At 45.4% G+C, this 26,646-nt stretch overlaps 1 protein-coding gene across 4 annotated transcripts in view; it reads left to right on the top strand.

Moving 5' to 3' along the window:
- Positions 1-23,504, top strand: part of GMEB1 (glucocorticoid modulatory element binding protein 1) — a 44,182-nt gene extending 20,678 nt beyond the window's left edge. The window contains exons 3-11 of one of the 4 annotated variants that reach the window (XR_012474538.1): positions 5,620-5,732; positions 6,196-6,320; positions 6,969-7,072; positions 9,452-9,609; positions 11,255-11,386; positions 12,258-12,395; positions 12,840-12,962; positions 15,985-16,891; positions 18,810-23,504. Coding sequence is in view for 2 of the 4 variants with exons in the window: in XM_074217917.1 (XP_074074018.1) it covers positions 5,620-5,732; positions 6,196-6,320; positions 6,969-7,072; positions 9,452-9,609; positions 11,255-11,386; positions 12,258-12,395; positions 12,840-12,962; positions 15,985-16,685 (1,594 nt within the window). In the remaining 2 variants the exon portion in view is untranslated. Of the gene's footprint in view, positions 1-5,619; positions 5,733-6,195; positions 6,321-6,968; positions 7,073-9,451; positions 9,610-11,254; positions 11,387-12,257; positions 12,396-12,839; positions 12,963-15,984; positions 18,254-18,809 lie in introns of those variants that run through there. The other 3 variants (XR_012474537.1, XM_074217918.1, XM_074217917.1) reach the window with 3 other exon arrangements.
- Positions 23,505-26,646: the final 3,142 nt, after the last annotated feature.

The following is a 26,646-nucleotide window of genomic DNA, read 5'->3' as shown; positions in this document are numbered from 1 at the left end:
GAGAGAGAGAGAGAGAGAGAGAGAGAGAGAGAGGTCTGTGGACCCCACTGAGCTCCCAAAGACTGGGAACTTTGTGGCTCACCCCCAGTTCTGGGGATCCAGGGCAGATTGAAAAAAAGGAAATTGTGCTCAGAGATGAGGAGGTCTGGATTAGGCCTAAGGCTATGTAATGAGCAAGAACCAGTGCAGAAGCAAGCAGGGCAACAGAGGATTTAGCAGGGCAGAAATCTGAGCCTGCCGACTCTGGGGATGGCTATTAGTAGGGTAACTTAGAGCAGACTACTGGAACTCCAAAGGAGGCCAGCCTCAGGGCTGTGGATCAGACACTTTGGAAATAGCCAGACTGTTACCAAGAGTAAAATAAGGCAACACTAAATATTCCAAAGAAAACATTCCCTCTAGAAGTGTGTAGAGCCCAGCCCTAATATAACCAACCATCAGGGAAAAGACTGGAAGAATTAGCCAAAAAAAAAAATTCACCATAATATCTCCAAAACATCTATCGTCTCAAAGGAAAGCACAGTTGGGGTACAAATTCATTTAGAATGCCCAGAAGAGATAAAGAAAGGGTTGTTTTTAAAGATTTTTTTACAGAAGAAATGAGAGGGCTAGAAGAAAAATATTGGAAAAGATAGGACCTTTGAAAGGATGAATTAGAAAGATTGAACAGCATGGCACAAAACTTTGAAGAAACAACAAACTTCTTGAAAAATAGAAGAAAATTTAGGGTATTTCATACCAAAAACAACTAACCTAGAAAAAAATTTAAAGAATTCTTGTACTACCTGAATGCCATAATTAATAAAATAATGTAGGCATCAGATCTTAAATCATATGTTAAAAGAAAATTGCCTGGATTTCTTGGAACTAAAGGGAAAAGTAGAAAAGAAAAGAATTCATCAATCATGTCATATAAGAAACCCCAAAATGAAAGCTCCCAGGAATGTCATAACTAAAATTCAGAGTGTCCCATCAAAGAAAAAAATATTCTGAACAGACAAAGAAAGAATTAAAGTAGCAAAGAACCACTGTAAGGATCACACATGATTTAGCAGCCACCATTATAAAGAAACAGAAAACCTGGAATATAGTATTCTAGAAGACAAAGAATATAAAAGCTTATAGCCAAGAATAACTTAGTCAGCAAAACAGTATACTCCTATAAGAAAAAAAAATGGATCTTTAATGAAATAGAGGACTTCTAAGCATTCCTAATGAAAAGACTAGAGATACACAGAAACTTTGAAATGCAAACATAGGAACCAAGAGTCAAGTAAAAAAGTAAACATAAAAGAGTTATGATAAAGGATTAAACAAGGATAAACTGTTTACATCCAAATAGGGAGAGATGTTTGGAAAGGGAGGCAATTTAGGACCAAGGAAGAGATGGAGAATATCATTAAAACAAACTGGATAATTTTGATTACATTAAATTAAAGAGCTTTTGCACAACAAAATCACTGTTACAAAGATCAAAATAAATGCTGTAAATTGCATGAACTGATGCTGAGCGAGATGAGCAGAACCAGAAGAACATTATACACCCAAACAGCAATATGGGGTGATGATTAACTTTAATGAACTTGCTCACAGCATCAGTGCAATAATCAGAAACAATTTTAGGGTATCTATGACAGAGAATACCATCTGTATCCAGAGGAAGAATTGTAGAGTTTTAAACAAAGACCAAAGACTATTACCTTCAATTTGAAAAAAAAAAAGTTGACATATGTACTACATAATTTTGCTATCTCTAATATTTTATTTTTTCCTCGAGGATATATCTTTTTCTCTTAGCACATTCTATTTTGATCAATACATAGCATGGAAACAATGTAAAGATTAGATTGCCTTCTGAGGCGGGACAGGGGAGGGAAGGTAGAGTGGGGGGAAAATGTGTAAAATTCAAAAATTTAAACTCAAGTAGGGGGAGATGATATAATCTGTCCCTTCTGAACCCTATTTTCATGAGGGGTAATAGAGATCAGTTAGATGGACAGAAAAGTTCTATTATGTTTTAATGATATTAAGAGAAGAATGGAAAGTGAGAGGAAGAGGAATACACAGAGTTGGGGGGGAGGGAAAGGAAAGTTAGGGGAAATTATCTCATATAATCAGTAGAAATTTGTACCAGTAAGAAAGAAGAAGTTAGGAGAACTGGTCAAGAGAAGGAAGAATACAGGCACATGCACACACAGACACACATACACTCGCTCACATACACACAGGTGCATTTCATTCAAAAAGGGGAGAAGTGAAAGAAAAGAACTGGAAGGAGGATAGATTAAGGCAAAGCTTGGTTTAAGCAAAACAAACTCAAGTTTGCACAAAAAAATTTTCTTGATAAAAAATTGAAAATCGAGGTGGTATCCTTCAGTTGGGGAATGGCTGAACCAGTTATATTATATAAATGTGATGGGATACTATTGTACTATAAGAAATGATAATGGAGATGGTTCCTGAGAAGGGAGATTTATATGAATTGATGAAAAGTGAACAGAACCAGGAAAACAGTTGTAAAGTTAAACAACTTTAAAAGATTTAAGAACTCTGATCAATGTTAAGAACAAACTGCTATTAAGGCACCAGCTAGCTTTTTCTCCTTGCCCATCTTCACCTCTAGATGAACCATTTGAACTCTATTTGTCTTCTTCACTTGATCCCCTTGCCCCCTCCCTTACCCTCTCAACAATGTTTACCTTGGATAACTCCCAGCATTCTCTCCCTTCACTGCTATTGTGTTGAGTAGCATAGTTGGGGGAGATCATGAAATCCTGCTGGTGAGGCCCACTACAATTTTAGGTTAAATAATCTCTTCTGGACCCTCACTAAGGCACAGCAATCTTTTTAAACCTCCCTAACTGATTCACTGTCCCTCTGGCTACAGTAACCTGTCCAAACATTTTCATCCTTCTTCAAGCTTCCCATGACTTCCTCTGTCCCCATTTTCTTAGCTGAGAACCCTGCCTCATATTTCACTGAAAAAAAAAAATGAGGCTATTCATCAAAAAATCCTTATCCCCTCCTCTTCATCTCACTTCACTGATGTCTTCTGCAACTATCTCCTCCTTCACTTCTGACCTTTCTGGCCAAAGGAAATCCTCTACACTCACTAGTGGTACCATTCTATTCCCTCTTCTCCAGTACATTTCCCTTCCTATTGTCCTCTCTCACTAATCTTTAATCTCTCCTCTGGTTCCTTTCCTATTACCAACAAACATGTCTCTGTTTCACCCATCTTTAAAAAACACTTCTTGATACTTTCATCTTCAATAGCTTTCTTTTCACTTTTCTTAATTATCTGCAGTATGGCTTCAGACTTCCTCATCCAGCTGAAACTGCTATCTCCAAAGTTATCAATAATTTCTCTAATGACCTTTTCTCAGCCTTCATCCTTCTTGACCTTTCTGTAGCTCTGATCCCATTGATCACTCTTCATAGGTCTCTTCTTGATAGGTTTTTGTGACACTGTTGTCCTAGTTCTCTACTTATCTGACTCCTCTTCCATCTCTATTACCTAATCTTCATCCAGGTCATGCCTAATAACTGGGGGATGTCCCCAACACTGTCTGTCCAGGGCCCTTTTTTCTCCCTGTGATGATCTCATCACCTCCGGAAGATTCAATTTTTATCTCTACTCTGATAATTCTCAGTTCTAGTAATCCAACCATAGACTGTCTTCTGATCTCTAATCTCATTACCTATTTGGCATCTCACACTGGATGTCCTATACATATCTTAAGTCCCAAACTGATCTCATTATCCTTTCCCCTAAGGCCTGCCCTCTTCCTAATGTTCCTCTTACTGTGAAGGGTACCACTATCTTTCCAGACCCTCAGGCTTCCATCCTGGGTGCTTTTCCTTCACTTAACTGCACCTATACCAATCAGTGGCAAAGTCCTGTTGTTTCTACCCTTGTCCTCACTCTCCTGGACTCTCCTTTATCTTCTTTGATGCTGCCACTACTCTTGGACGGGTCCTTGGCCCCTCACACCTGTTACTGCAGTGGCGTGCTGGTTGGTCCCCAGTCAGAAGTAGTGTAGGTCAGACCATGGCATGTCCCCCCATTCCTTAAACTCCTGTGTCTCCCTCTCTTCTCTAGGATCAAATGTGAATTCCTCTGCTGAGTCTTCAAAGCCCTGGCCCCCCTCCTGCCTTTCCAGTCTTATTACCCCTTCCTCATGAGCCAGGATCCCCTCTTCTCCATCCAACCCCCCCCCCCACCTGTACTAAGGAATATAATGACACTGGCCTCCTTGCTGTTTCTCTAATGTTTTTACTAGCTTCCTTCCAGCCCCAGCTAAAATCCCACCTTCTACAAGAAGGTTTTCTAATCCTCCTCCCTCCTAGTATCTTCCTTCTGTTGGTTATCTCCAGTTTGTCCTGAATGGATCTTGTTTGTGCTGAGCCATTTACATGCCATCTCTCCCATTAGATGATGAACTCCTCAAGACTGCATTTTGCCTTTTTTGTATCCCTTAGCACACAGTTTCAGGGACCTAAGTAGACATTTAATGGATACTTGTTAACTGATTGGATGCTTCGGCCCATTCCAGTGATATCATTGATTCAGGGAGGAAAGCAGTTTGGGATGTCAAATAGTCATTGGAAACGTGAGCCTGGAGAACAGGAGAGAAGTTAGGGCTGGAGAAGTGGATCTGAGAATCATCAGCACAGAAATAATCTACAATATGTAAATCCCCACCCCCCAAGTGAGATCAGTGGCTCATCTGCAGTGGTCGACTTTGAGAGGACTTTTTGAAGTTCATTGTTTACTGGTGCTGGTGCAACCTCTGTGGTTCAGAGTCTGGATTTGACCCCAGGTCTTCCTAACTCTTAATTGTTGCCATTTTTTGTGTGTGTTGTTTGAAGGTGCAATTTTCAATGTGTTGTTAAGATTTATGATGATTTGATTCATCATAATAGTTAGTGTTAGAGAGAGTCACTTTTTGGCTGAGTTTTCTGCAATTCTCTGATCACCAGTCAAATCACTGCAACCCCTAAGCATCCTAAGAGCTGTAGAATATTCTGGTAGAAGTGAGTAGGCTGCCAGACTTGGAGTTGAGAGGAGGTGGCCTCAGATCCAGCTTCTAACCCTGGCCCTGAGACAAGTCATTTAGCCCCAAATGAAGAGACTGCTATCCTCTACCACCCTGGGGTCTCATGAACCTCAAATGAAACGCTACCAAAAGTGAAGTCATGTGTCAATGGAAACTATTATTCATTCTATTCTTCTTTGACTTTGATTTCCTAACTTGACCCCTGGAGGTAATGTTACTCAATATCTTGTTAGGCCCTCCTTACAAAAAGGTATTCATTCTCTAGTATTTTATGTTTGAAAGGATGGTACCTATCACCTGTTCCTAACTGTATTACAGGAAAGTGGAGATTAAGTACAGTCCTTTTACAAGAAAGCCACATGCTCATCTTCTTTTGATAAGAGAAGATCTAGGTTTTTCCCTATTTCTTTTATATTGCTTTCCAGGAAGCCCTGGGTGCAGATTTTTGTAGCTAGGTAGGCTCTTTCTCCTCACTGAGCCCTAAGGGACAGATTAAGGAGGAATGTGGACGTTTCTTTACTCAATGCTATGAATCTTAATTTTTTCATGATTTATATAGTTTGTTTATCGATGGACACTTTTACAACAGGATTTATGAAGCGGGGTCGGAGAACAATGCAGCGGTTGTAGCCGTAGAAACCCACACAATACACAAAATTGAAGAAGGGATTGGTAAGTCAGTCTGCTTCTATGTTGTTTACTGACTTCAGTACTCTGTGCTGGATTCTCATCCCTTGTGACCCGCGTGTGGTGTTGGTTAAGGGTTGTGGCTTAGAAGTCTGGTGTCTGTCTAAAATGCCTTTGCTGTTTGGCACAAACGTGTTGAATAAATTATTGTTTGCACCCGACTCCTACTCCTGGCCAAGTTACCCATGCAACTGGGGAAGATGGAATCCCCTGTGGGTTCCTGACTATCAAGGACAGTCCCTGCCCTAGGTGTTTGTGCAGAGCATGTTTTTTGATTTGGATGGTAAGCTGAGCACATCTCTGCTGCTTTTGATTAATAAACTATGCCAGCTCCTAGAATTTCCTTAGTTTCACAAAAGGCCTGGCCAAACATGCGTTTGGATTCCTGCTGTCTGAATGTCTTGGATGAAGAGTATTAGACGAGTAACTAAGATGTTTCTGTTTGCAGATGCTAGCACCATAGAAGCCAACGAAGAGATGGAATTTGCTTATCCTATCACCTGTGGGGAAAGTAAAGCCATCCTCCTCTGGAAGAAGTTTGTATGTCCAGGAATTAATGTGAAGTGTGTCAAGGTAACCTGGCCCTCCTCTTGCTCCTCGCATGCAGAGGGTGACTTGTTGGTGCCTCCCATACATACCCTCTCTGATGGTCTTGTTACTGATTATTAGTGGTTTCTTTGTATTTGAGACCACAGCAACAAGTCAAAGAACAGTCTTCAGAAGCCGTGAGCACATAGTGTGCTGGTCTTATAAGCGACAGCTGCTCACCCAGATAGGAATTGCCACCAGTGACATCCTCTTTTAATTATGAGAGACAACTGAGTAGTTGATGTGGCTATTGGGTGGTACTTTCTGCCAGGACAGTCTCTTCCCTCACACCCAGTGCAGGGCGGTTCACCTGGCAGGACCATGTCACAGGAGGATTTGATCTGCATTCTGAATGCTGGTCAAGCAGCCTGCCTTGGGGTGTAAGGGGATTACCCAGGTCAATAGGTAAACCCTTCTTGATTGCCTCTTTCCCTCATCCCATAGTGATCTGGCCAGGGGAGCAGGGGCTTGAATGATGCCAGGCTGATGCCAGGCTAGTAGGTTTTCTCTGCATCTCCATGGGGGGCCAAATGTACTCAGAGGGCTCCCATCTCTTGTCTCTTGGTGTCTTTTGCCTCACCTTCTTCCTGGCTGAGTTGACGCCTGTTGTTTGACTTTGCTTTTTGGCTTCAGTTCAATGATCAATTGATCAGCCCAAAGCATTTCGTTCATCTGGCTGGCAAGTCCACCCTGAAGGACTGGAAGAGAGCCATTCGTCTGGGTGGGATCATGCTGAGGTAAGCTCTCCTGGCAACCACCCACCAGTGGAAAGGCCTTGGCAGTTAAATCCTCAGAGTTGTTTCTGCTCCTTAGCTCCAAAGTGTCACATATCTTTGTCTTGGTGGCTTGGCTGGCCTAGCTGGTTCATTTATCTGGATGGCACCTTGAAGACCCTGAACACTTTTGGAAGGGGAGGTGATCAAAGCTAGTGCTTACTGTCAGCCTGAAAACATTTCCTTAAATCCAGATCACAGGGAGTTCAGTGACTGGCTGCATGATATTAGTCCTTAGTGTTTCTAAGCTGGGGCAGGGGTAGGAGAGAAATGGGCTGGTAAAGGGCAAAAAACTCCTGGTTCTTGCCTCCTAATTTGGGGAATTAACTCTCATTTCCTTTTGGTCTGCCTTGATGGTGGTAGTGTCAGGGAGAGTGGCTCAGAGAAGTTGAATTAAAATCCAGCCTCAGACACTTGACACTGGCTCTGTGACCATGAGCAAGTCATTTCACCTTGCTTGCCTGTATCCGGGGCCATCTCCAGTCATCCTGACTCATATCTGGCCACTGGAACCTGATGACTCTGGAGGAGAAAGTGAGGCCGATGACCTATCACAGCTCCCCCTCACTTAAATCCGTGTGCTTGTCATGACATCATCTCCCTGATGTCACGGTCTTCTTCGAAAACAAAGGACAAACATCACATACATAGATGCATATAGGCAGCTCTCACTTAACCATGCTCATGGAGGATATTTATAAATCATTTTATATTGGGTTTTACATATGATATCAGACTTTGGGGTAATAAATATAACCTACATTTGCAAGTTATTCCAAATTGTAGGGGAGGCAATTGCTTAGTATCAGTAAGTTTCAGGGCCATGGTTGACCCTCTCACTCTAGGTCCAGCGAAATCTTCCTGGACTGTTTTCTTGCCTCTATTCTCTTAGATTATATTATATAAATTTAATGTGTATCCTTTAAGCACTCACCCAAATGGTCTGTGGTAGAATCATATCTCATTGAGTAGATGTGAATTTGGGCCCTCCTTGGCTCTATTGTTCTTCAAAATCACAAAATCTCAGAACTAAAAGGACCCTGGCTGTACAATATCCCAAGTAAGTGCCCTTCTCCCCCATTTGAAGACCTGTGGTGAGGGGAAGTGATCCCTTTGTAAGTCAGTCTTTTCTTCTTTTAATTTCCTATAAGTATTAGGAAGTCTTTGCTAAACCTGGTTCTAGCATCAGGAATCCAGGGTGAGAAAGGATCTTAGAGGTTTATCAAATCCTACTGCTTTCTGTCGGGGGCAGGGAGGGAAAGGACTAGGGTGGGGCAGTGGGGGAGAAAATGTAAAATTCAAATCCTTGCAAAAAAAAATGATTGCATGTAGTTGGAAAAGCAAGTTAAATATTAAAAAATAAAAATAAAAGATAAAGGGTGAGGACTTTTGAAAAAAATCCTAGCCTTTTATTTTATTTATTTTATTTAATTTTTTATTTTACTAGCCTCTTATTTTAGAGATGAGAAAGCCCAGGCAAAGAAAAGGGAAGGGACTTGGTCAGGTTTAGGAGCTATTTTGTCTGGCTAAGGGCAGGATTCAAACTCAAGTCTTCCTGACTCCCCACCTAGCACTAGCTCCACTCTGCCAAGAGTAGCTTGTTTGTCTTATCATGAAGATAAGCATGTGACAATGTGCCTCAGGCCCAAAAGAATCAGGATAGCCTTAAACTATTCCTCGAGTCTCCTCAAAGTAGGCCCTGAGCCATAGAGAATGTGAGTGTAGGCCAAATCCTGGGAGGACAACAAATGCCATTGTGACAAGAGAGCCTACTGTGATGAAAGGATTTCCAAGCCCAATGCAGTCACTGGCCCAGGACAGGACAGTGTCTTGGGGGTCCCCTTCCAGGCAAGTGCTTTTTCTTGGACACTCCTGCAGGAGCCCTGGTTTCTCCATTCTCAGTCAAAACCATCCCTGTTGATGTCGAGATGAGGCTGGTTGTATTTGAGAGAGGGTCACTGACCCTGTCAGACCTGGGAAACCTCCCATGGCAGCAGCAGCCACAGGGTTCTGACTGCCCCTTGGTCTGGCATTGACCTCCTCTCTTCTGTTTCTGTTCCTTCTGGATTGTCATAGAATTGAGAGGAGGGGGACAGGGCAGTCTGCTCCTGCTACAAGGGAGAGAGAGAGAGAGAGAGAGAGAGAGAGAGAGAGAGAGAGAGAGAGAGAGAGAGAGAGCACATGTGTAGGTCTGATGAAAATCTTAGTCATAAGCTCATTCAAATTTTCTGTAACCTAATGAATTTTGGGTGGTACTGACAATCCTTTAAGCTGGAAGGTGTGCTCTGGATTGTAAAATCCAGACTAATCTTAGAGGTTTGTGTCTTTTCTCTCTCTGGACAGGAAAATGATGGACTCTGGGCAGATAGACTTTTACCAGCATGACAAGGTTTGCTCCAATACCTGCAGAAGCACCAAATTTGACCTCCTGATCAGCAGTGCCCGGGCACCAGTGCCGGGACAGCAGACGAGCATGGTGCAGACACCTACTTCGGCTGATGGTAGGGGGTAGGAAACCACCTGAACACATACTTTGTTTTTCAGTAGCCCTCTCCTCTCCCTCCTCCCTCCTTGCTCGCTCACACACTTTCCTTCTAATGGGCCCCCAGTTACAAGTGCCCTCTGATGGGGCTGCAGCAAGCTAACCAGGGATGCCTGAGAAACATGCTCCATTCTTTAAGTTGTCTGCTGTGTCCCTTCTCATCTGATGGTCTGGCCCTCTTTGCTTCTTTCTTCAGTTTCCAGCATGATCATTTTTACCTAGCCCCTTAGGATTTTAAAAATGCTTTACAGACCTGGTGTCCTTGGCTGTCCTTTGAGGTAAGGGACTTTTAAGTATTGCTGTCCCCCTTTTACAGTAGATGAAGAAACTGAGGCTTGGAAAGGTTAGGTGACTTGTCTATGGTCAGCCAGCTAACTGGAGGCAGGTGGCTCTGAATCCACATCTCCCTACCTTCAGCCTCGTGCGAGTTTCTTAGAAGTTGTCATCCTTGGGCACATTTCTCAAGTTGGGGTTCCTGCAGGTTTCAGTTGATTAATATTAGAGTACTTTTAGCTGATGACAGCCTGGAGATCAGATTAGGTTGATTATTTCTCCATGTATTTCAAACTCATGTGGCTAAGGAATGACCATGCTGGAAGGGTCCAGCAGCAGGGCTTCAGGCCCCTGCCCTTAGCCAGACAAAACTATGATCTCTCTCTCCCAAAAAAGGCCCCACCAGTTCCATGGGGACTTGGGACAGGATAAGGGCCAATGTGGGGGGTCCTCCACCACTCATTTGGGCTCTGCACATCTGGAGCGAACATGAATGAACCTAACTACCTCGGGCAAATTCATGATCCTGGGAGCCCTGAAACACAACCTTGGACTGCTATGGTTCCTGATCTCTTCCAGAGTGAATCATCTTTGATCTTTGATCCGTCATTGGACTGCTTTGTTGCTACCTTTGCTGTATCTGCAGTTGGATTTTTTTGCCAGAAAAATGAAAAAACCAAACCAAACCCCATCTCATTTACCTATGGTCTCATCTGCTTTCAAATTTGACTGTCTGTTTTATTAAGATCTTGTTTAGGACTGGATGATGAAACTGAGGCCCAGGGAGCTGACCTATAAAGACTTGTACAAGGGCCCTCTCCAAAGGGAGAGTGGCCAGACTGGGGGTAAAGCCGGGTCCTGGCCCCTCCAGGTGTTTCTCCTTTGTTCCTTTTTCTTTCCCTTGGTTGTGCTTCTTATGGGGTAAATTAGCCCCATCAAATTCAAACTCAAGACAGATAAACATTCCCTTCCTGGGACTCCCCTGGGGTTTGTTTGGCCTGTCAGAGTGGCTTCCCTCGCCCCCTTTGCCCATGATGTGACCCTCTCAGAGACCCCCAGCAGCCCCCTGCTGCTTTCATGCCAGAGAAATCAAGGCCATTTACTCACCAGCCATGGATTTACTTGTCCCTTCTCCTGAATGTTATGATAGACTTGACTATCAGGTGTCCATTGGTCTTGGCCACAGGTCAATACCAGTTTTCCAGGCTGGAGGCTCTAGAAGAGCCTGCTCTGGTCTCAGCTTCCCTGGGGACTGTCCTTGTGATGTTCATGAAACTTGGTGCTCCTGTGTCACAGCCCCCTGACTTCTTCCTCTGATGACCCTTTGGCAGGGGGTGTCACACAGATTGCCATTTCAGAGGAGAACATGGAGGAGGCAGGGCTAGAGTGGAACTCAGCTCTCACTGCAGCCGTCACCATGGCCACTGAGGAAGGGCTGAAGAAGGACCCTGAAGAGATTTCAGGTACCTATGAAGAGGCTTGAGGAAGTGGGTCAGCCTGTTGTTACCCACCATCACCTCCACCCTGTCTATTATGATTGGGTTTTTTTTTTTGGTTTGTTTTTTTTTTTTTTTTTTTTTTTGCAAGGCAAATGGGGTTAAATGGCTTGCCCAAGGCCACACAGCTAGGTAATTATTAAGTGTCTGAGACCGATTTGAACCCAGGTACTCCTGACTCCAGGGCTGGTGCTTTATCCACTGCGCCACCTAGCCGCCCCTTCTATTATGATTGTTGAGAGATTTAAGATCTAAAAATATTTTTCTTCCTCTCTCTTCCCTTTTTCTTCTTATCTGTCTCTTGTTTCTCTCTCTCTCTCTCTCTCTCTCTCTCTCTCTCTCTCTCTCTCTCTCTCTCTCTCCCCCTTTTCTTTCCCCTCCTTCCCTTCCAGTCTAGCTTTTCCATCTCCCTCTCCTCCTTCCTCCCTTTCTCTTCCCTCCCCCATCTGTCTCTCTCTCCTTCCCCCTTCTTCCCTTTTCTCCTTCCTCCCTTGTCCTTCTTCACTCCCTTCTCTTCTCTGTCCTCTCTCTCTGTCTCTGTTGCTCTTTTCCTTCCCCAAGCATATTTCAAAAGTCAGACCTCCAAAGGAGAATCCAGGGGTGCAGGCAGGCAGGGACGCAGGTGTCTTTCTAGTCAGCCCTGGGTATCATTCTCAAAGGCAGCGCTTTAAGCACTGTCAAAGGATGGGGTTGGAGGCCCCGCTGTGTGATTGGTCCTGATCTGAGCTCCTCCAGGGCTTCCTCTTTAAAGGTGGCTGTTCTGAGGAGGGGGTGTCCCAGCCTCCAGCCATTTTATGGTCTGTCCTTCTCTAACATCACCTCCTCTTCCTTGTACCAGAGGACACCCTGATGTTCTGGAAAGGTATAGCCGATGTGGGGCTCATGGAGGAGGTGGTCTGCAACATTCAAAAGGAGATTGAGGAGCTGCTCAGGGGAGTTCAGCAAAGGCTCCTGCAGGCCCCCTTTCAGCTTACAGGTGAGCCAGAAACATGACATGGGCAATGAACAGATTTATTATAAAATTCACAATGAGACTAATAATAGCCAACATTTTCACAACACTTGGAGCCTTGCAAAGTGCTCCACCTACATTATCCCATTGGAGCTTCTCAGGAGTTCTCTGAGGCAGGTGCTATTAATATCTTCATTTACAAATGAGAAACCTGAGGCCAGAGAAGTCACATGGGGTCATACAGCTAGATCCATGATGATTTTACTTGGGAAGAGGGATTTTTTTCAGAATATTTTTTGAATGGTGGGGTAGCAAATGATCAGAAGCATGGGACACAGAGGAAAGGTTGGCAGTGAAGGTGGCCGTCCAGGAGAGACTGGCCCAGCTGATGTGGAATGGTAGAGCAGGCTCCTTCCCTTGAGGAGCATCTGCATTCTGCCTTTATCCCACCTGCGACTCTCCTTCCAGATGCTGCTGTCCTCAACAATGTGGCCCATACCTTTGGCCTGATGGACACAGTCAAGAGAGTTTTGGACAACAGGAGGAGCCAGACGGAGCAAGGAGAGGAACACTTTCTCTACACTCTGACAGGTGAAGGTGTATCTTTCTTTCTTCTGATGGATTACAGATATTCTTCCACCCCACCCCCTACCCCTTCAGCACAGCATCTTGTCAGGCTGATCAGCCCTGGAATGGAGCATAAAGCTTCTTTCTCAAAGATTTCTGATAGATACCTATCAGGTGGTATCCTAGCAAGGTTTTGTATAAGAAAATAACTGAATAATAATGAGATCTATCCAAAAGCAATAATGAAAATTGATTTAAAAAATTGTAAGTACTATCCTAGCCAAGGGAAAAGGGCTGCTTCAAGAGCAGATAGTTCACCTTCTTATTGAAGGTGTTCAAACAAAGGTCCTCCCGAGAAGGGATGTTCTAGATTGGCCTGCTTCAGGGGGAGAGAGGATGGACTGGGTGGCCTCTGAGCTCCCTTGTTCTTCAGTAAGTCCAGGAGGAACCAGTGGATGAGTCAGTGTCCTTGGTGTACCACAATTAAAGGTAGCAAGGGCCTCCACAATAAGACTCATTTACACCTACATTGTGGTTTCAGGTGAGTGAGCATTTTCCCCAACAACCAGGGCAGAAAGGGAGTACAATTAATATCATGAGGAAGTTGGATCCACACCTTCTAACTCCCAGGTCCAGGGATCTTCTCGCCATATACCAGGAGATTGCAATGCCTTCCCCCAAGGTGGTCCTAGAATACCAGCTCATCTCTGGCAGAAGAACCCAGTTGGGCTGTTCCCCCCCGGTCCACACTTTGGTTCTGAGTGGTCTGTGCTGCCTTTTCTGTAGTAATGAGGAATAATGAGAATACAGGAGCTCCTGGAGAATCCACCTTGTTTTTGCCTTTCCTTATTTAACCTGCACTTAAGACAGTGCCTGGGACCTGTCTTGTGTAAATCTGGGTGGGCTTTGGCCGAGCCATGAGAACAGAGAAGGACAGGAGGATCCAGGAGAGCATGTAGACAGAGATGGGAGACCTTCAGTTCAGGATGCCTGGAGGTGGGGAGGAGCAGAGGGCAGGCCAGTGAAGAGTGCCTAGGGAAGCCTGAAGCACTGGGGGTCTGAGCTGGAAGGACTTTGAAAGTGAGCAGGGGAATCACTCTTAGAACCTAAGAAACCATTGAAATGAGGAGGGATGTGAGATCTCTGCTTAATTAAGAAAAAAATCCCTTTGGCATCTATGTGGGGAGAAATTTGAGGCCCAGGAGTCATTAGATGGCCACAGCAATGATGTGGGCAAAAGCTGCCAAGCCTCGGATGAGGGCAACATCTCAGACTCCAGAGCCATTGTAGAGAGAGGTGAGGAAAAGTGAGGAGTTGGGTGGGAGTGGGGGATATCAAGGTTAGTAACCTTGCAGGCCTGGAAGATAGTGAGGCCTTTGGCAAGAAAGAGGGAGAGTTAGGGGTGGGGTACCTGGGAACAAAGAGAAGAAACTCTGTTTTAGACATTCTGAATTTGAGCTGTGTCCTTGAAATGTCCAATGAGCAACAATGTGAAACTAAAGTTTGTGAGAGCGGCGGGTAGTTAGATTCATTGACTGTGTTTTCTCTCCCTCTGCTGCTTGCAGGGCAGCCCATTTCACTTTTGAACAACTCTAAGGGCAAGAAACTTTTTCCTTCTATTGAGTCTAAATTTGCCATTTTGGAGCTTCTTCCCACTGTTCCTGTTTTTGCCTCCTGGAGCCAAACAAACTTCCCCCCCCACCATGAGAGCTCTCTACATACTTTAACATTGCTGTTATGTACCCCTGAGTCTGCCTTTTTCCAGTTACTTCTTGGTTAACAGGAATTTGAGATCTTTTCCCATCTTGGTTGCCTTCCCAAATACTGCCCAACTTACCAGTGTCATTTAAGACTGTAGAACTGGCCACAATCCTAGACATGTGGTATGACTAGAGAACTGTCTATACCCCTCAGGAGGCAGCCTTAGAGGGCTTTATTGGCTGCCAAGTCACATTGTTTATTGACTCATAATGAGTTTCTGGTCCACTAAGACCCCTGGACATTTTTCAGACAAGCTACTATTTAGCTCCTCCTGTATCTTTCACTTGTAAAGTTAATTTTTTGAACCCAGGTGTAAGACTTTACACTTAGCTCTGTTAAATTTCATTTTATTCAGGCCAACCTCAAGTTCTTAATCATCTAGATCTGTTTCAGTCTTGAATATTAATCAAACCAACTGATTGCTCGATCTATTTATCCAGTAAAATAACTAGCTAGCTGTACTTTTTTTATCCTTGTAAATCTTCTGTAAATTTAGTATTCTATCTCTCTGAGTAATTGATAATGGTTATAATAGCAAAGACCAAACCTAGGACATTGCACCGGTACCACCTTCCAAATTGACATCAAATATTTAATAAGGCTCTCCCAGTCTTGGTCATTTGGTTCTATTATTTAACTCACACCTGTCTGGTTTTTTTCTACAAGAATTGCATGGGACACTTTATTAAATGATTTCACTCAAATTTTGGTGAACCATGTCTTTGACATTCCCCCAGTTTAAGAACCCTATCAACCAAGGAAATGAGAAGGTCTGGTCCCACCTATGTGCTGGTCAGCACCAGGTTATCTCTTTGTGGTTGCCCCTTCCTCTTCTCATTTGTCTTTGGTCTCTTTGGAATTCTGAACTCTCTTCCCTAAAGTGCCCTTGGTAGCTACCATGTTCAGGGCAGGTCAGGATACTTGTCATGACCAGACAGCCTGTTTCCCGGGTTAGGAGGAGTAGAAGTCTAGAAATGGATGTAGTTTCTAGAAGACATATGTTTTTATTCCTCATAATGTAGGATGTTCCCCAGCAAGTGGGTCTCTGGGGTCGACAATCACTTGGTGGGCAGTTTTCTATATAGTAGGTAAATCCATGGTCCTAAGTGTTAGAGATGAAACTTGAACCCTGGACTTCTTAACTCCATACCTTGTACTCTCCACCATACCACACTGCTTCTGTATTGTTGTTATTGATAGGACATCTTTTGAAAATATCCTTAATGAAAAATCTGCCACTGAACACTTTCCTGCTGACTAAAGAAAAATCACCTTTTCCTTTTAGACCTAGAACGCCAATTGGAAGAGCAGAAGAAGCAGGCCCAGGACCACAGGCTGAAATCTCAGACCGTGCAGAATGTGGTACTGATGCCCATGAACAACCCCAAGCCGCCAAAGAGGCCCCGCCTCCAGCGCCCCGCCTCCACCACCGTCCTGAGCCCCTCGCCTCCCGTCCAGCAGCCTCAGTTCACTGTCATCTCGCCCATTGCCATAGCGCCGATGGGCCAGTCGTTCTCCATGGGAAACCTCCCTATGGCTACTCTCAGCCAGGGCTCCAGCCCTGTGACTGTCCACACACTGCCCTCTGGCTCCCAGCTCTTCCGCTATGCCACCGTCGTCTCTTCTGCCAAGACCAGCAACCCCGATGCGGTGACCATCCACCCCTCCTCCAGCTTGGCGCTGCTGAGCTCAGCGGCCATGCAGGATGGGGGGGCTTTGGGCAACATGGCCACGGTGGTGAGCCCCGTGGAGCTGGTGGCCATGGAGTCCGGCCTGACCTCTGCCATCCAGGCTGTGGAGAGCACTTCGGAAGAGGGGCAGACCATCATTGAAATCGATCCAGCTCCAGACCCCGAGACTGAGGAGCCAGAGGGCAAAGCCCTCATCCTGGAGACTGAGCTGAGGACTGAGGAGAAGGTTGTGGCAGAGATCGAGGAGCACCAGCACCAAGTGCACAATGTGGAGATAGTGGTCCTGGAGGATTAACGGGGAGCCTGGGGCCAGGAGACTCATTCTTTGTTTGGGATTTTAATGGTTTGTTCATTTTTACCACTGTCCTGCTCATTTCCACATAGGATCCTTTTTTTTTTTGTTTTGTTTTGTTTTTCCAATTTAAAAAAAAAAAAGAAGAAAAATCTCAGTAATGTGACTGAACATGCTGGTCCCCCGTCTTCTTCCCTCTCCCCCACCAGGTAAGCAATGGACAAGATGAGTTACCCTTAGAGAGGAAGGGTAAAGACTACTCTTCCTAAATTTACCATTTAGAAAGTTAGATGAGGCAGCAGGATGGCCTGGATCACTGTCCAGAAGGCACTTTCCAGTATGGCGTGTGGGTGAAGGTTTTGTAAAGATGCAGGGTTAGCCAAACTCTGGGGATGGATTTGACACCTAAAGAGCATGGGCCATGGGTTATTTGATTTTGCCTTTGTTCCCGGCAGGGCAGAGTGGCTCCGGCCAGGGGAGGCCTGGCCCAGAGGCCATTGGGCGATGGATTTCCAAATCGCCAGTGGGAAAGGGGAGTATATCAGCAAGGGAAATGCTTTGACAAAGATCCTGGCAGGATCCTGTCAAAGGATGCCCCATCCCCAGGGGCAACAGAGCCAGTGGAAAGGGCCAAGGTCGGGGAATGAACCATAGGAGTTTCCTTCAAAGAGCAGTGGCCCCAGGCAGGTCATCACCACAGGTAAGTCATGACAGCGGGGCCAGTGGCCAATCTGCAGAAGCCCTGAGTGGAACTCTCAGGACTCTGCAGCCTTTGGGGAAGGATTCCTAAGGATGGATCTAATGTGCAAAAATGATCTTCTGAGGAGCAGGACGACCCTCCCCACCTCTCCTTCCCCTCCCCTTTCTGTCCTGGGAGCCCAGTTGTCCCATCCTGTCCCATCCCCTCGACAGAACTCTTTCCTCTGGTGCTCATTCCTTTGTTGGTTATTTTGCCCTTTCCCTTGTGAGCCTGTGCTCTGAAGCCATCATTTTTTTTTTTTCATTGTGTAACTCCAGGAGCAAGAGAATTCTCCAGATCAGCTGCTGCTTTGACTTGGAAGCATTTTTTTCTTTTTTCCTTTTTTTTTAATTGCTTTTGGAATCTAAAGCAGCCGCCCAATTATTGGTGCTTCCTCTAATCCTTATCCTCATCCCTCAACCCCAACTGGCCTCTGTCTTCTCACAACCAAACCTTTCCAGGCTTTGGTCACTGGTTTGGATAAGAAGGTGCCTGTCCCCCTCCCCCCCTTCTCCTCATTTGCCCCTCCTCTTGCCCATCACCTTGTTTTGTTTACTTCGGATGCTGCTGCTGCTGCTACAAGATAATGAGCTGGTAGCAGCCTTGGGGCTGGGCAGGAACTGATGCTGTGGCCCCAGCCCCTGTGGTCGGCTCCGAGCAGATGTCTCCTGTGAGAGCTGGACTCCCCAGGAAAGAAGCATTGTCTGTGACATATTATAGGAAATGTACCGGGAATGTCAATAATAATGTCTCTGGGGGTTTTGTTTGGTTTCCCTTTTTTCTATGAGTTGTTTGAGAGTTGGGAGAGCTGTCTCTTTCCCTCTGGCTTCCTCTTGGCTGGGGGCTGGGGGGTGGGCAGAGGGCAGCAGGAAGGGGGTGGGGGAGGTGTGGGGGACCTGCTGGATATTCAGACTGAGAGGAGAGCCTACTCTTGCTTGAGGGAGGAGGACAGGCTTGGGATGTTTCTTTTTTATTAAAAGGAGATTTTGATGCATGGTTTCTTGTCTCTGGAAGGCACCCACTTGAAGCTGCCTTCTCTACCACAGAAGCTGGATAAGTTCTCAGTTGATTGGGGGTTGCAGGAGAGTCTGCCTGGCATGGGAGAATCTGGAAGCCCTGGGCTGGGCAGAGGGCAAACTACCTGGGCCCCTGGGTAGACATTTAGCTCTCTAGCACCACATGGGGAGCAGAGAGCTGCTGATAGATGAGACAGTTATCCTGGGGAGATTGCCCTGTTCTCCTGAAGGGCCTGTAGATGATGGTGGGACAGGCCTAGGAGCCCTGCTAAGGGGGGGGGGGTGGTCCCCAAATCCAGTATGTGCAACTTCTGTCTCTAGGGTTTTGGTTTCTATCTTTAAAAATTCAAGATTTTCTTTTCTCTTTTTCAGAAGAATGAACTATCAGCAGATTTGTGGAGGTGGCAGTGCCATTACTAGTCCCCACCTCTTTTTTTTGGTATCCAAAATAAGAGCCAATTTTAAGCTGGAAGGGACCTTGGACATTCTCCTTCCAACTTCCTCATCTTGTGGATGAGGCAGCTGAAGCACACAGTAGAATAACTGAGATTTGAACTCAGGCCCATTGACTCCAAATCCAGTACTCTTGTAACATATCAGATTGCTAGAATAGACACTTCACCTTGTAGCCTAAAATTCCCTTCAACCTGGAAAACCTTCCAAATATTAGTAGCGTTTATGTAATTTATGTGTGTAATGTGCTTTCTCTAACCCCCCTTGATTTTCCCCACCATTCAGATAGCTGTCCTCCCCAGGGCACCTCAGCTCCTGTCTGGGCAGCATTTCAGACCCAGACCTCCCCACATCCAAAACCAGGGCAGCGGGTGAACTTACTGCCCCCAGTTTGGGGAGTCCTCCCTTGTTAGTTGCCCTTAATGGAGTCCTTAGCTTTTTCTGGATGTTTTCTAGAAAATGAAACTCCCCTGTGGGTCAGAGGGAGGGAACTCTGCAGGCAGAGAACTTCAGACCTGGGGTCTCTAGTTCTAGCTCTAAATCCTAAGAGCAAGGAGATGGCATCCTCTGCTGCTTGGTCTGTTATGGTGAATCTGTTGTGCTTTCCCAACTGAAAGCTCTCTGGCCAAGGGAGCAAACCACTTCTTCCCTAGCAGAGATGTGAAGCTCAAGGAGCATCGAAGCTTTTCCTCTTAACTGGACGGTTGCCCACTCTTGGCTTGCAGCAGTGGATGAGCTGCAGCCCCCAGGCTTCCCTCTAGTTCACTCTCGCCCTAGCCACTTAGTCCTTTCTAAGCCATTGAGTTCATCGGCACAAGAAAAGCAAAATGAATGTTAAGTGCTTACGAGGTTCCTACCACTGGGCTAAAGACTTGAATGAAAGCATAAAGAAAAAGGATTTAAATGCTTCCTATATGCTAAGCACTGTGGGAAAGGTCTAGGAAAATTAATAAAAGTAATTCTGCTGAGCACAACACCCTGGGCTAGCCATTCACACCTCTCTGGAGCCTCCATTTCCTCTGTGAAATGATGGTGTTGGACTCTGGCCTTCCGGCCCAGGGGGAGTGTAGCTTTGATGGGCCAGGAGGGGTGCAGAGTGGCGGGGGGAAGAACCCTGGGAGCTCAGGTGCCAGGGAGGGCAGACTGAGGGGCTTAAGAGTCAGTGCAAACTTAGAATGTGCCTTCTATGCCAGACACAGACTTAAGTCCCAAGGATATAAGGAAAGGCAAAGGAAGAGTCCCTGGGGTAGCCAAGTGGGTGCAGCGGATGGAGCATCTTCCTGAAGGTAGGAGGCACCGAGTTCAAATATAGCCTCGGGAACTGGTTGGTTCTTGTCCTTATCAAAGACCACCAAAATGACATCACTATGTTTGACACAAATGACAGTGTGTCTGTCTGAGCTCAGAATGCTCAGCCACAGATTGGGCTCAACTAGGCCATGTGAACGCTGCGGGGGAGCGGTACTCCAAACTTACAGATGTCACGTTCCCTTTAAGCTGCCTTTCTCATAGAGCACAGTCCCCTCATGATGAGGGCACACCATGCTGGGTGGTCCTGTGCCAATGTCTCCCATGCTGCACAATCAATTCCAAAGTTCTTCAGTAAGATCTTCAGGGTGTCCCAGTATCGTTTCTTCTGACACCCCCCTCCCTGCTATCTATGAGCAACTCATAAAAAAGGAAAAGAGAAACTTTGGTGGAAGATTAGCTGAGGAGATCTGAGATTCAGAGCTAATTACATCTTGTAAGATGACTAGTGTCTGGAGATCCATGATGTCTAGAAAAACTGTAAGGTGGGAGATGGAGCTTCCTTAGCTCCTCTGGGGCACAAGCGCCGCCTGGAAGGTCTGGAGGGACTAGTGAAGGTTCTGCCCCTTCAGGTAGAGGATCTGTGACCTCTTTGACTAAACTAGGAGCCAACTCTATTCTGAGAGAAGCTGGCATCCAAGGCTGAGCCCCTGTGCCTCTACAAACCAACCAGGCTGCCCCAGCCTTTGTGGGAGGAGGGATCCCTGGGGGACAGCCAGTAGATGGACATATTTCAATCCCAACAAAGGCTGACTGAACTAGAGTTTGTCTTGGAATACCAGAATTGGAAGAGGTAAGGGGGAGAACATTCTGGAGACTGAAAGGTATTTTCAGCCTAAAAGGTAGGGTGGTGCAGTGGAAAGCTGTGAATTATACAATTCCTTTACTGTCAGGTTGACTCTGGGCTTGTCCCATCCCCTCTCTATGAGATGAGGGTATTGGTCCAGATTATCCCTCTGGTCCCAAGGTCGTCTTTGGGTTTCAGTCAGGTCAGCAGGGTAAATCGGGGTTTGAAGGGGGTGGGGCAAAGCGAGGCAAATGTTGAGGCTTGAAACTCAGGGAGGGAGGAGGGAGTTGGGAGAACACAATGAAATCCTTGGATGCCAAGGGAAATGGCCCTTGAGGATGATGGTCGTGTTGTCGCAGCCTCTGGGACTTCTTAAACCTCTCTCCCAGCTGCATTCTCATCTTCCGGAGTAGGGAGTCTCACTACTATCTCACAAGCATCTGCTCTCCACCCAACCTGGCTCATCTATTTGATCTCAAAAACTCATTCCATGGCCTGGAACACATAAAGTCTAGTTTGCTCTAAACAATACACACTGCAGAGACCAAGGGGGAAGAGGTAGGCAATGAGGGAGAGCCCCCTATGGCTAGGGTGCCCACCCCTAGGATACCCTCATCTGTAGGTCATTCTCCCAAGCTTGGAACCACCTTCCTTTCTCCTGGAATGATCCTTAGGTAATTTCTGATGCTTAAAATTTTCCACATGTCAGAGATATTATTCATTCATTTAACAAATATTAAGACAAGGTAGAATATTTGTGTCAATGTCTGTTTCTGTCCTATATATATATATTATATAATATAATATATATGTGTGTGTGTGTGTGTGTGTATGTATGAACACATTCCTATCTCTACATACCTATATAGGCTCTTGCCTTCTGGGAGCTCACAATCTGATAGAGGATTAAGACAAACAGATAATTGACTCTACCAGCTGATGTGCTTTCCCTTTACAATTATCTCATTTGATCATGTCAATAGCAAGAGGAGTTGCCATTATTAATCCTGTTTTACATTTGAGGAAACTGAGGAAGGCAGAGACAGAGTAACTTACCCAGAGTCATACAGCTAGTAAATGTAAGTTTAAGATTAGAGCCTAAGAATGGAATTCCTCTAAGTTTTTGGAGCTTCTTTCTCCTGATTCTACACCAGGTGGACCAATGCTTACCTGTTCCCACTCCTTCCACCCATTCTCATCCCAAATATTGTCCAGGGATCAGCATTACACAAGAGCCCGCCAGAATTAGAAGGACAGACAAGAAATCCATGATCCCCTGAAAGAATGACTGAATATCTGGGAGCTGGGGTCAGAGCCCTCCCCGGTCACCCCCTCTCTAGTCCATGCCACCTCTTTGATTGAAGAGGAGGCAGCCTGGCCTAGCCAGCTCTGCCACTCTCCCTGGAAGGCTCACCTTGTAGAGACCAGCATTCCAATGCTACCTCCTGCACCAATGGCCTTGGATCAAGATCCTCCTGACCCTCTCTAGGCCTCAGTTTCCTCATTTGTAAGATGGCGATCCGGGTTGCTAGCAGTATCTCAATGAGATCATGTACACAAAGCAAAGCTCTTTGCAAACCTCCCACAGGATGCTCCAGAAATGTCAGCAATACCCCACCATGAAAGGGAGTAAGGGCCTACTATGTGTCAGGGCTTTCTAGAAATATCTCCTTGGATCCTCACAATTCTTGGAGGTAGGTATGATTATCATGCCCACTTTACAGATGAGGAAACTGAGGTAGATGGAGGTGAGGTGACATGGCCAGGGTGTTGTAGGCAGGATTTGAGCCTGGATCTTTCCATCAGGTCCAGGGACCCCTCCACTGAACTAGAGCCAAGAGTCCTGCTCTGGGCTCAGATAAGAATAGCAGCAGGAGAGGCATCCTCAGTTGAAAAAAAGGGTGAGGCTGCAGAGGCTCCTTTCTATGTGGTTTGTTTGGGAATTCTTTTTTTCTCTACCCTCCCCCTCCCCTGCCCCCAGATGCAATGTGATCCCAAAGGATGGCAGGGCTCCAGAGCCTTACGGAAAAGCCCATTTAACTGACAGTAGCTGAGGGACCGCCCTACCTGAGAGGCCCCCAGAAGTCTTCTTTAAAATGCTGAACCCAGAGCAGGGAACTGTGACCTCTCCTCTGAGGCTCAGATACCACTCAGGGACTCTATTTTAGAGATTGTGAAGCCTTCTGCTAAGTTCTGGGGACACAAATAGAAAAGTGAGATAGTCCCTTCTCTCCAAGAGCTCACATTCTCACAGAGAAACAACACATGTAGGAGGTTTCAACAGCAGCCAGACAGATGGTAATGCCTCTTCCTTAATGTCATTGCCACTGATAAAATCACATCCGTTCCTGATACCAAACCATCGGACAGTTCCAAGGAGAGGGGTGCCAAGAGCCACCCTTCCTGGGTCTTCAGTGAGCTGCGACTGCAGCACCCAAAGAGGCTGTGTCAGGCCCATGTCCATACCCATGGGGGTGGCCACCCAGAGTGATGACTGCAGGGGCCGGGCTGGAAGCAGGACTTGGGGGTGCTCTGGGTGAGGATGCTGACGCTCTCTCAGGTTCTTTGGGTTTCCCTTCCCACCCACCCCCACCCCAGCCCCATCCTTCAAATCACAGCTCCTTGCTTTCTCAATTCAGGGAGGGAGAAGAAGGTTGATCTTTTGAAATTAAAATAATTTTTAAAAAAAATCACAAATCCTTTGCATGAACTGATGCTGAGTGAGATGAGCAGAACCAGAAAAATACTGAACATCCTAACAGCAACATGGGGGTGATGATCAACCTTGATGGACTCACTCATTCTATCAGCGCAACAATCAGGGGCAATTTGGGGCTGTCTGCCATGAAGAATACCATCTGTATCCAGAGAAAGAGCTGTGGAGTTTGAACCAAGGACTATTATCTTTAATTTAGGAAAAAAAAAAAACTGATATCTTACTGGCTGATCCTTCTCTCTCTCTCTCTCTTTCTTAAGGTTTGTTTTTTTTTGCAAGTCAGATGGGATTAAGTGGCTTGCCCAAGGCCAAACAGCTAGGTAATTAGAAAGTATCTGAGGTCAGATTTGAATTCTGGTACTCCTGACTCCAGGGCCGGTACTCTATCCAGTGCCCCACCTAGCCACCCTGATCTTGCTATCTCTTATACTTTATTTTTCTTCCTTAAGGATATGATTTCTCTCTCATCACATTCAATTTAGATCAATGTATACCATGGAAACAATGTAAAGACTGACTAATTGCCTTCTGTTGGGGGGGGGAGTAAAATTAGGGGAAAAAATGTAAAACTCTAAATAAAATCTTTAAGGAAAAAATCACAAATCCTTGAGCTCAAGCACAATATCCCATAAGAATGGAGCTATGGACAGGCATTTCCAGGTCCAGCCTGGGATGACTGGAACAACAGTCTCTTCGAAGCTGCTGCAGGATGGAGACCCCCCCCCCCCTGAACAGAGGTGGGACTTGCCTTTCTCCAAGCTACTGATGTGAGTGTGTGTGTGTGTGTGTGTGGGGGGGGGTTTCCAACCTACAGAAGGGCCAATTGTCAGCAATGTCAGTAGTATCAGGACCCCTAGGTATGCCTCTGTGTGACACTGCCCTCAATCTATCATAATAATATAGATATTATGTTATGTACTCCAAGTCTAAAGTCCCCCTTAGGCCTCTGTGACCCTGACCATATCACTTAACCTGGGTTTTTTCTCCCCTTTTCTAAAATGAGTGAGTCAGACTCAATTGTCAAAATCCCTTTCAATTCTAAAGGTGCATCTAATTCTATGATGTTCTTTCTTGTTTGAGGTCTAGTACATTAGTCAATTTTATAATTAATAATAACACTAGCAGTTATATTTTTCTTCCTAGGCTATAATCATAATTATGATCTCATTTGATCTTCACCACAATCCTAGAGACTATATCTAATTTTCCAGATGAGGTTATTGAAGCAAATAGGGTTAAGTGACTTGCCCAGGGTCACACAGCTAGGAAGATTTGAACTCAGCTCTTCCTGACTGGGGGCTCTATGCTTCCCTTTATTTCCCTTTCTTGTATGGCAGCAGGGTTTCCTTTCCTTCCAAGGTTCACTGCAAGAGGAGCTTGGTCTCACAGCTTCTCCTCAGCCTCCAGTTCCAGAAGGTGGTGCCTTGCCTTTTGGAGGTGTTCTCGGGTCTATTTTTTGATTATTGCTAAGACTATGAAAAAAATTAGTTATTTTTTGAATGGATCCAAAGCTGTAAAATCATTTCAGATGAAGCAGCTCATCAGTTACTCTTAGATGGGCTGGGGAGTGTTGGCAGGTCAAGCCCCAGTGGGGGCTGGTCACCCAGCCGATTGTGCATCTGGTGGGATCATCAGGTCATCATCCAAGGAGGCTGATTTGAGAGGGTGCTGACAACAATTGTAGTCCCTTCACAAGTGTAAAAATAACTGAGATTAGCACCTAGTTAGCAAGAATAATGAGTTAAAAATAGGACGCTAACAGATGGTGGGATGGAATGAGCTTTTCTGGTCTCTCCTCCAACCCCCACTCCCACTTTTTTTGTACCTAGAGAGGTTAAATGACTCGCCCAAGATCTCACAGCTAGAAAGAGAGGATTGAGAAGGGGGCCAGGAGGAAGGGAGGGAGAGAAGAAGGATAGTCTAGAGATAGAGTCTGCAAGTAAGAAGAGAAAGGAAGCAGGAGAGGGAAATCCTCAACAGTCCCAGCTGGGATAAGCCCCCTGAGTTTCTGAGACCACCCCAGGGAGCAGCTGTTTGCAGTTGGTCCTGCCCATAAGAGGGACTTGCTGGCTTGAGGAGACATAGGTTGAGGTCTGTCAGGTCAAGGTCTGGGATCTGGTTGGAGTTAGGGCAAAGACCCCAGTGATGGCCTGGAGCTGGTACCATGCTTAGAAAAGGTGTGTGTCTTTGGACTCATAATTGCTGCAGGAATTATGTCACGAGAGTATCTATATGACACTTTGCAGTTTGTAAAGCATTTTGATGCGTGTTGAATAAATCAGTGATTGGTTCCTGAGATCTCTGCATATCCACCAAAAGCATCCCCCAAATTAACTGCAAAAGTAATTTCCATGATTCCATGGCTTAGGGGGGTAGGCCCAACTGATGACCTGTTTAACCCCATATTTAGCAATGCAATTTAGTACAATTTAGCATTTCCTATGGGCAAGAAATCATGCTAAATCCTGGTGATGATTTTTAAAAAATGAGAAATTTACCTGGTTTTCCTACCTCCTCCATTCAGCATGCAGATTATGGATAATATATGGGAGAGGATGGTTAAATATACAATGTACAATCAGATCATTTATTTTCATAATGTTGCCATTACTCATCAATCATTTGTATGTGTGCTGCCATATAGTGACTTGGGGAAGAAGGACTGATTATATACATGGGCAAAAATAATAGCAATAATACGACTTCCATAGAATATCAATTATCAGTGCAGGGGCAGTTTGGTGTGCAGTGGAGTCAGGAAGATCTGCCCTTAGACACTGTACAACTGTGTGACCCTGGGCAAGTCACTTAACACCAATTGCCTCAAAAGAAAAAAAATCAATGCAGCTCTAGAAGAATCCCTCATAAATGCAGCAAGGCTACTTTATGAAAAGGGATTATCTTAGCACCAGAGCTTTATATAGAAGCATTTAATGATTGTTTCA

Source organism: Macrotis lagotis, chromosome 1, assembly GCF_037893015.1.
Source record: "Macrotis lagotis isolate mMagLag1 chromosome 1, bilby.v1.9.chrom.fasta, whole genome shotgun sequence".
Taxonomy (NCBI): domain Eukaryota; kingdom Metazoa; phylum Chordata; class Mammalia; order Peramelemorphia; family Peramelidae; genus Macrotis; species Macrotis lagotis.
Note: the sequence above shows the minus strand (reverse complement) of the source record. Positions and strands in the feature narration are given on the sequence as shown.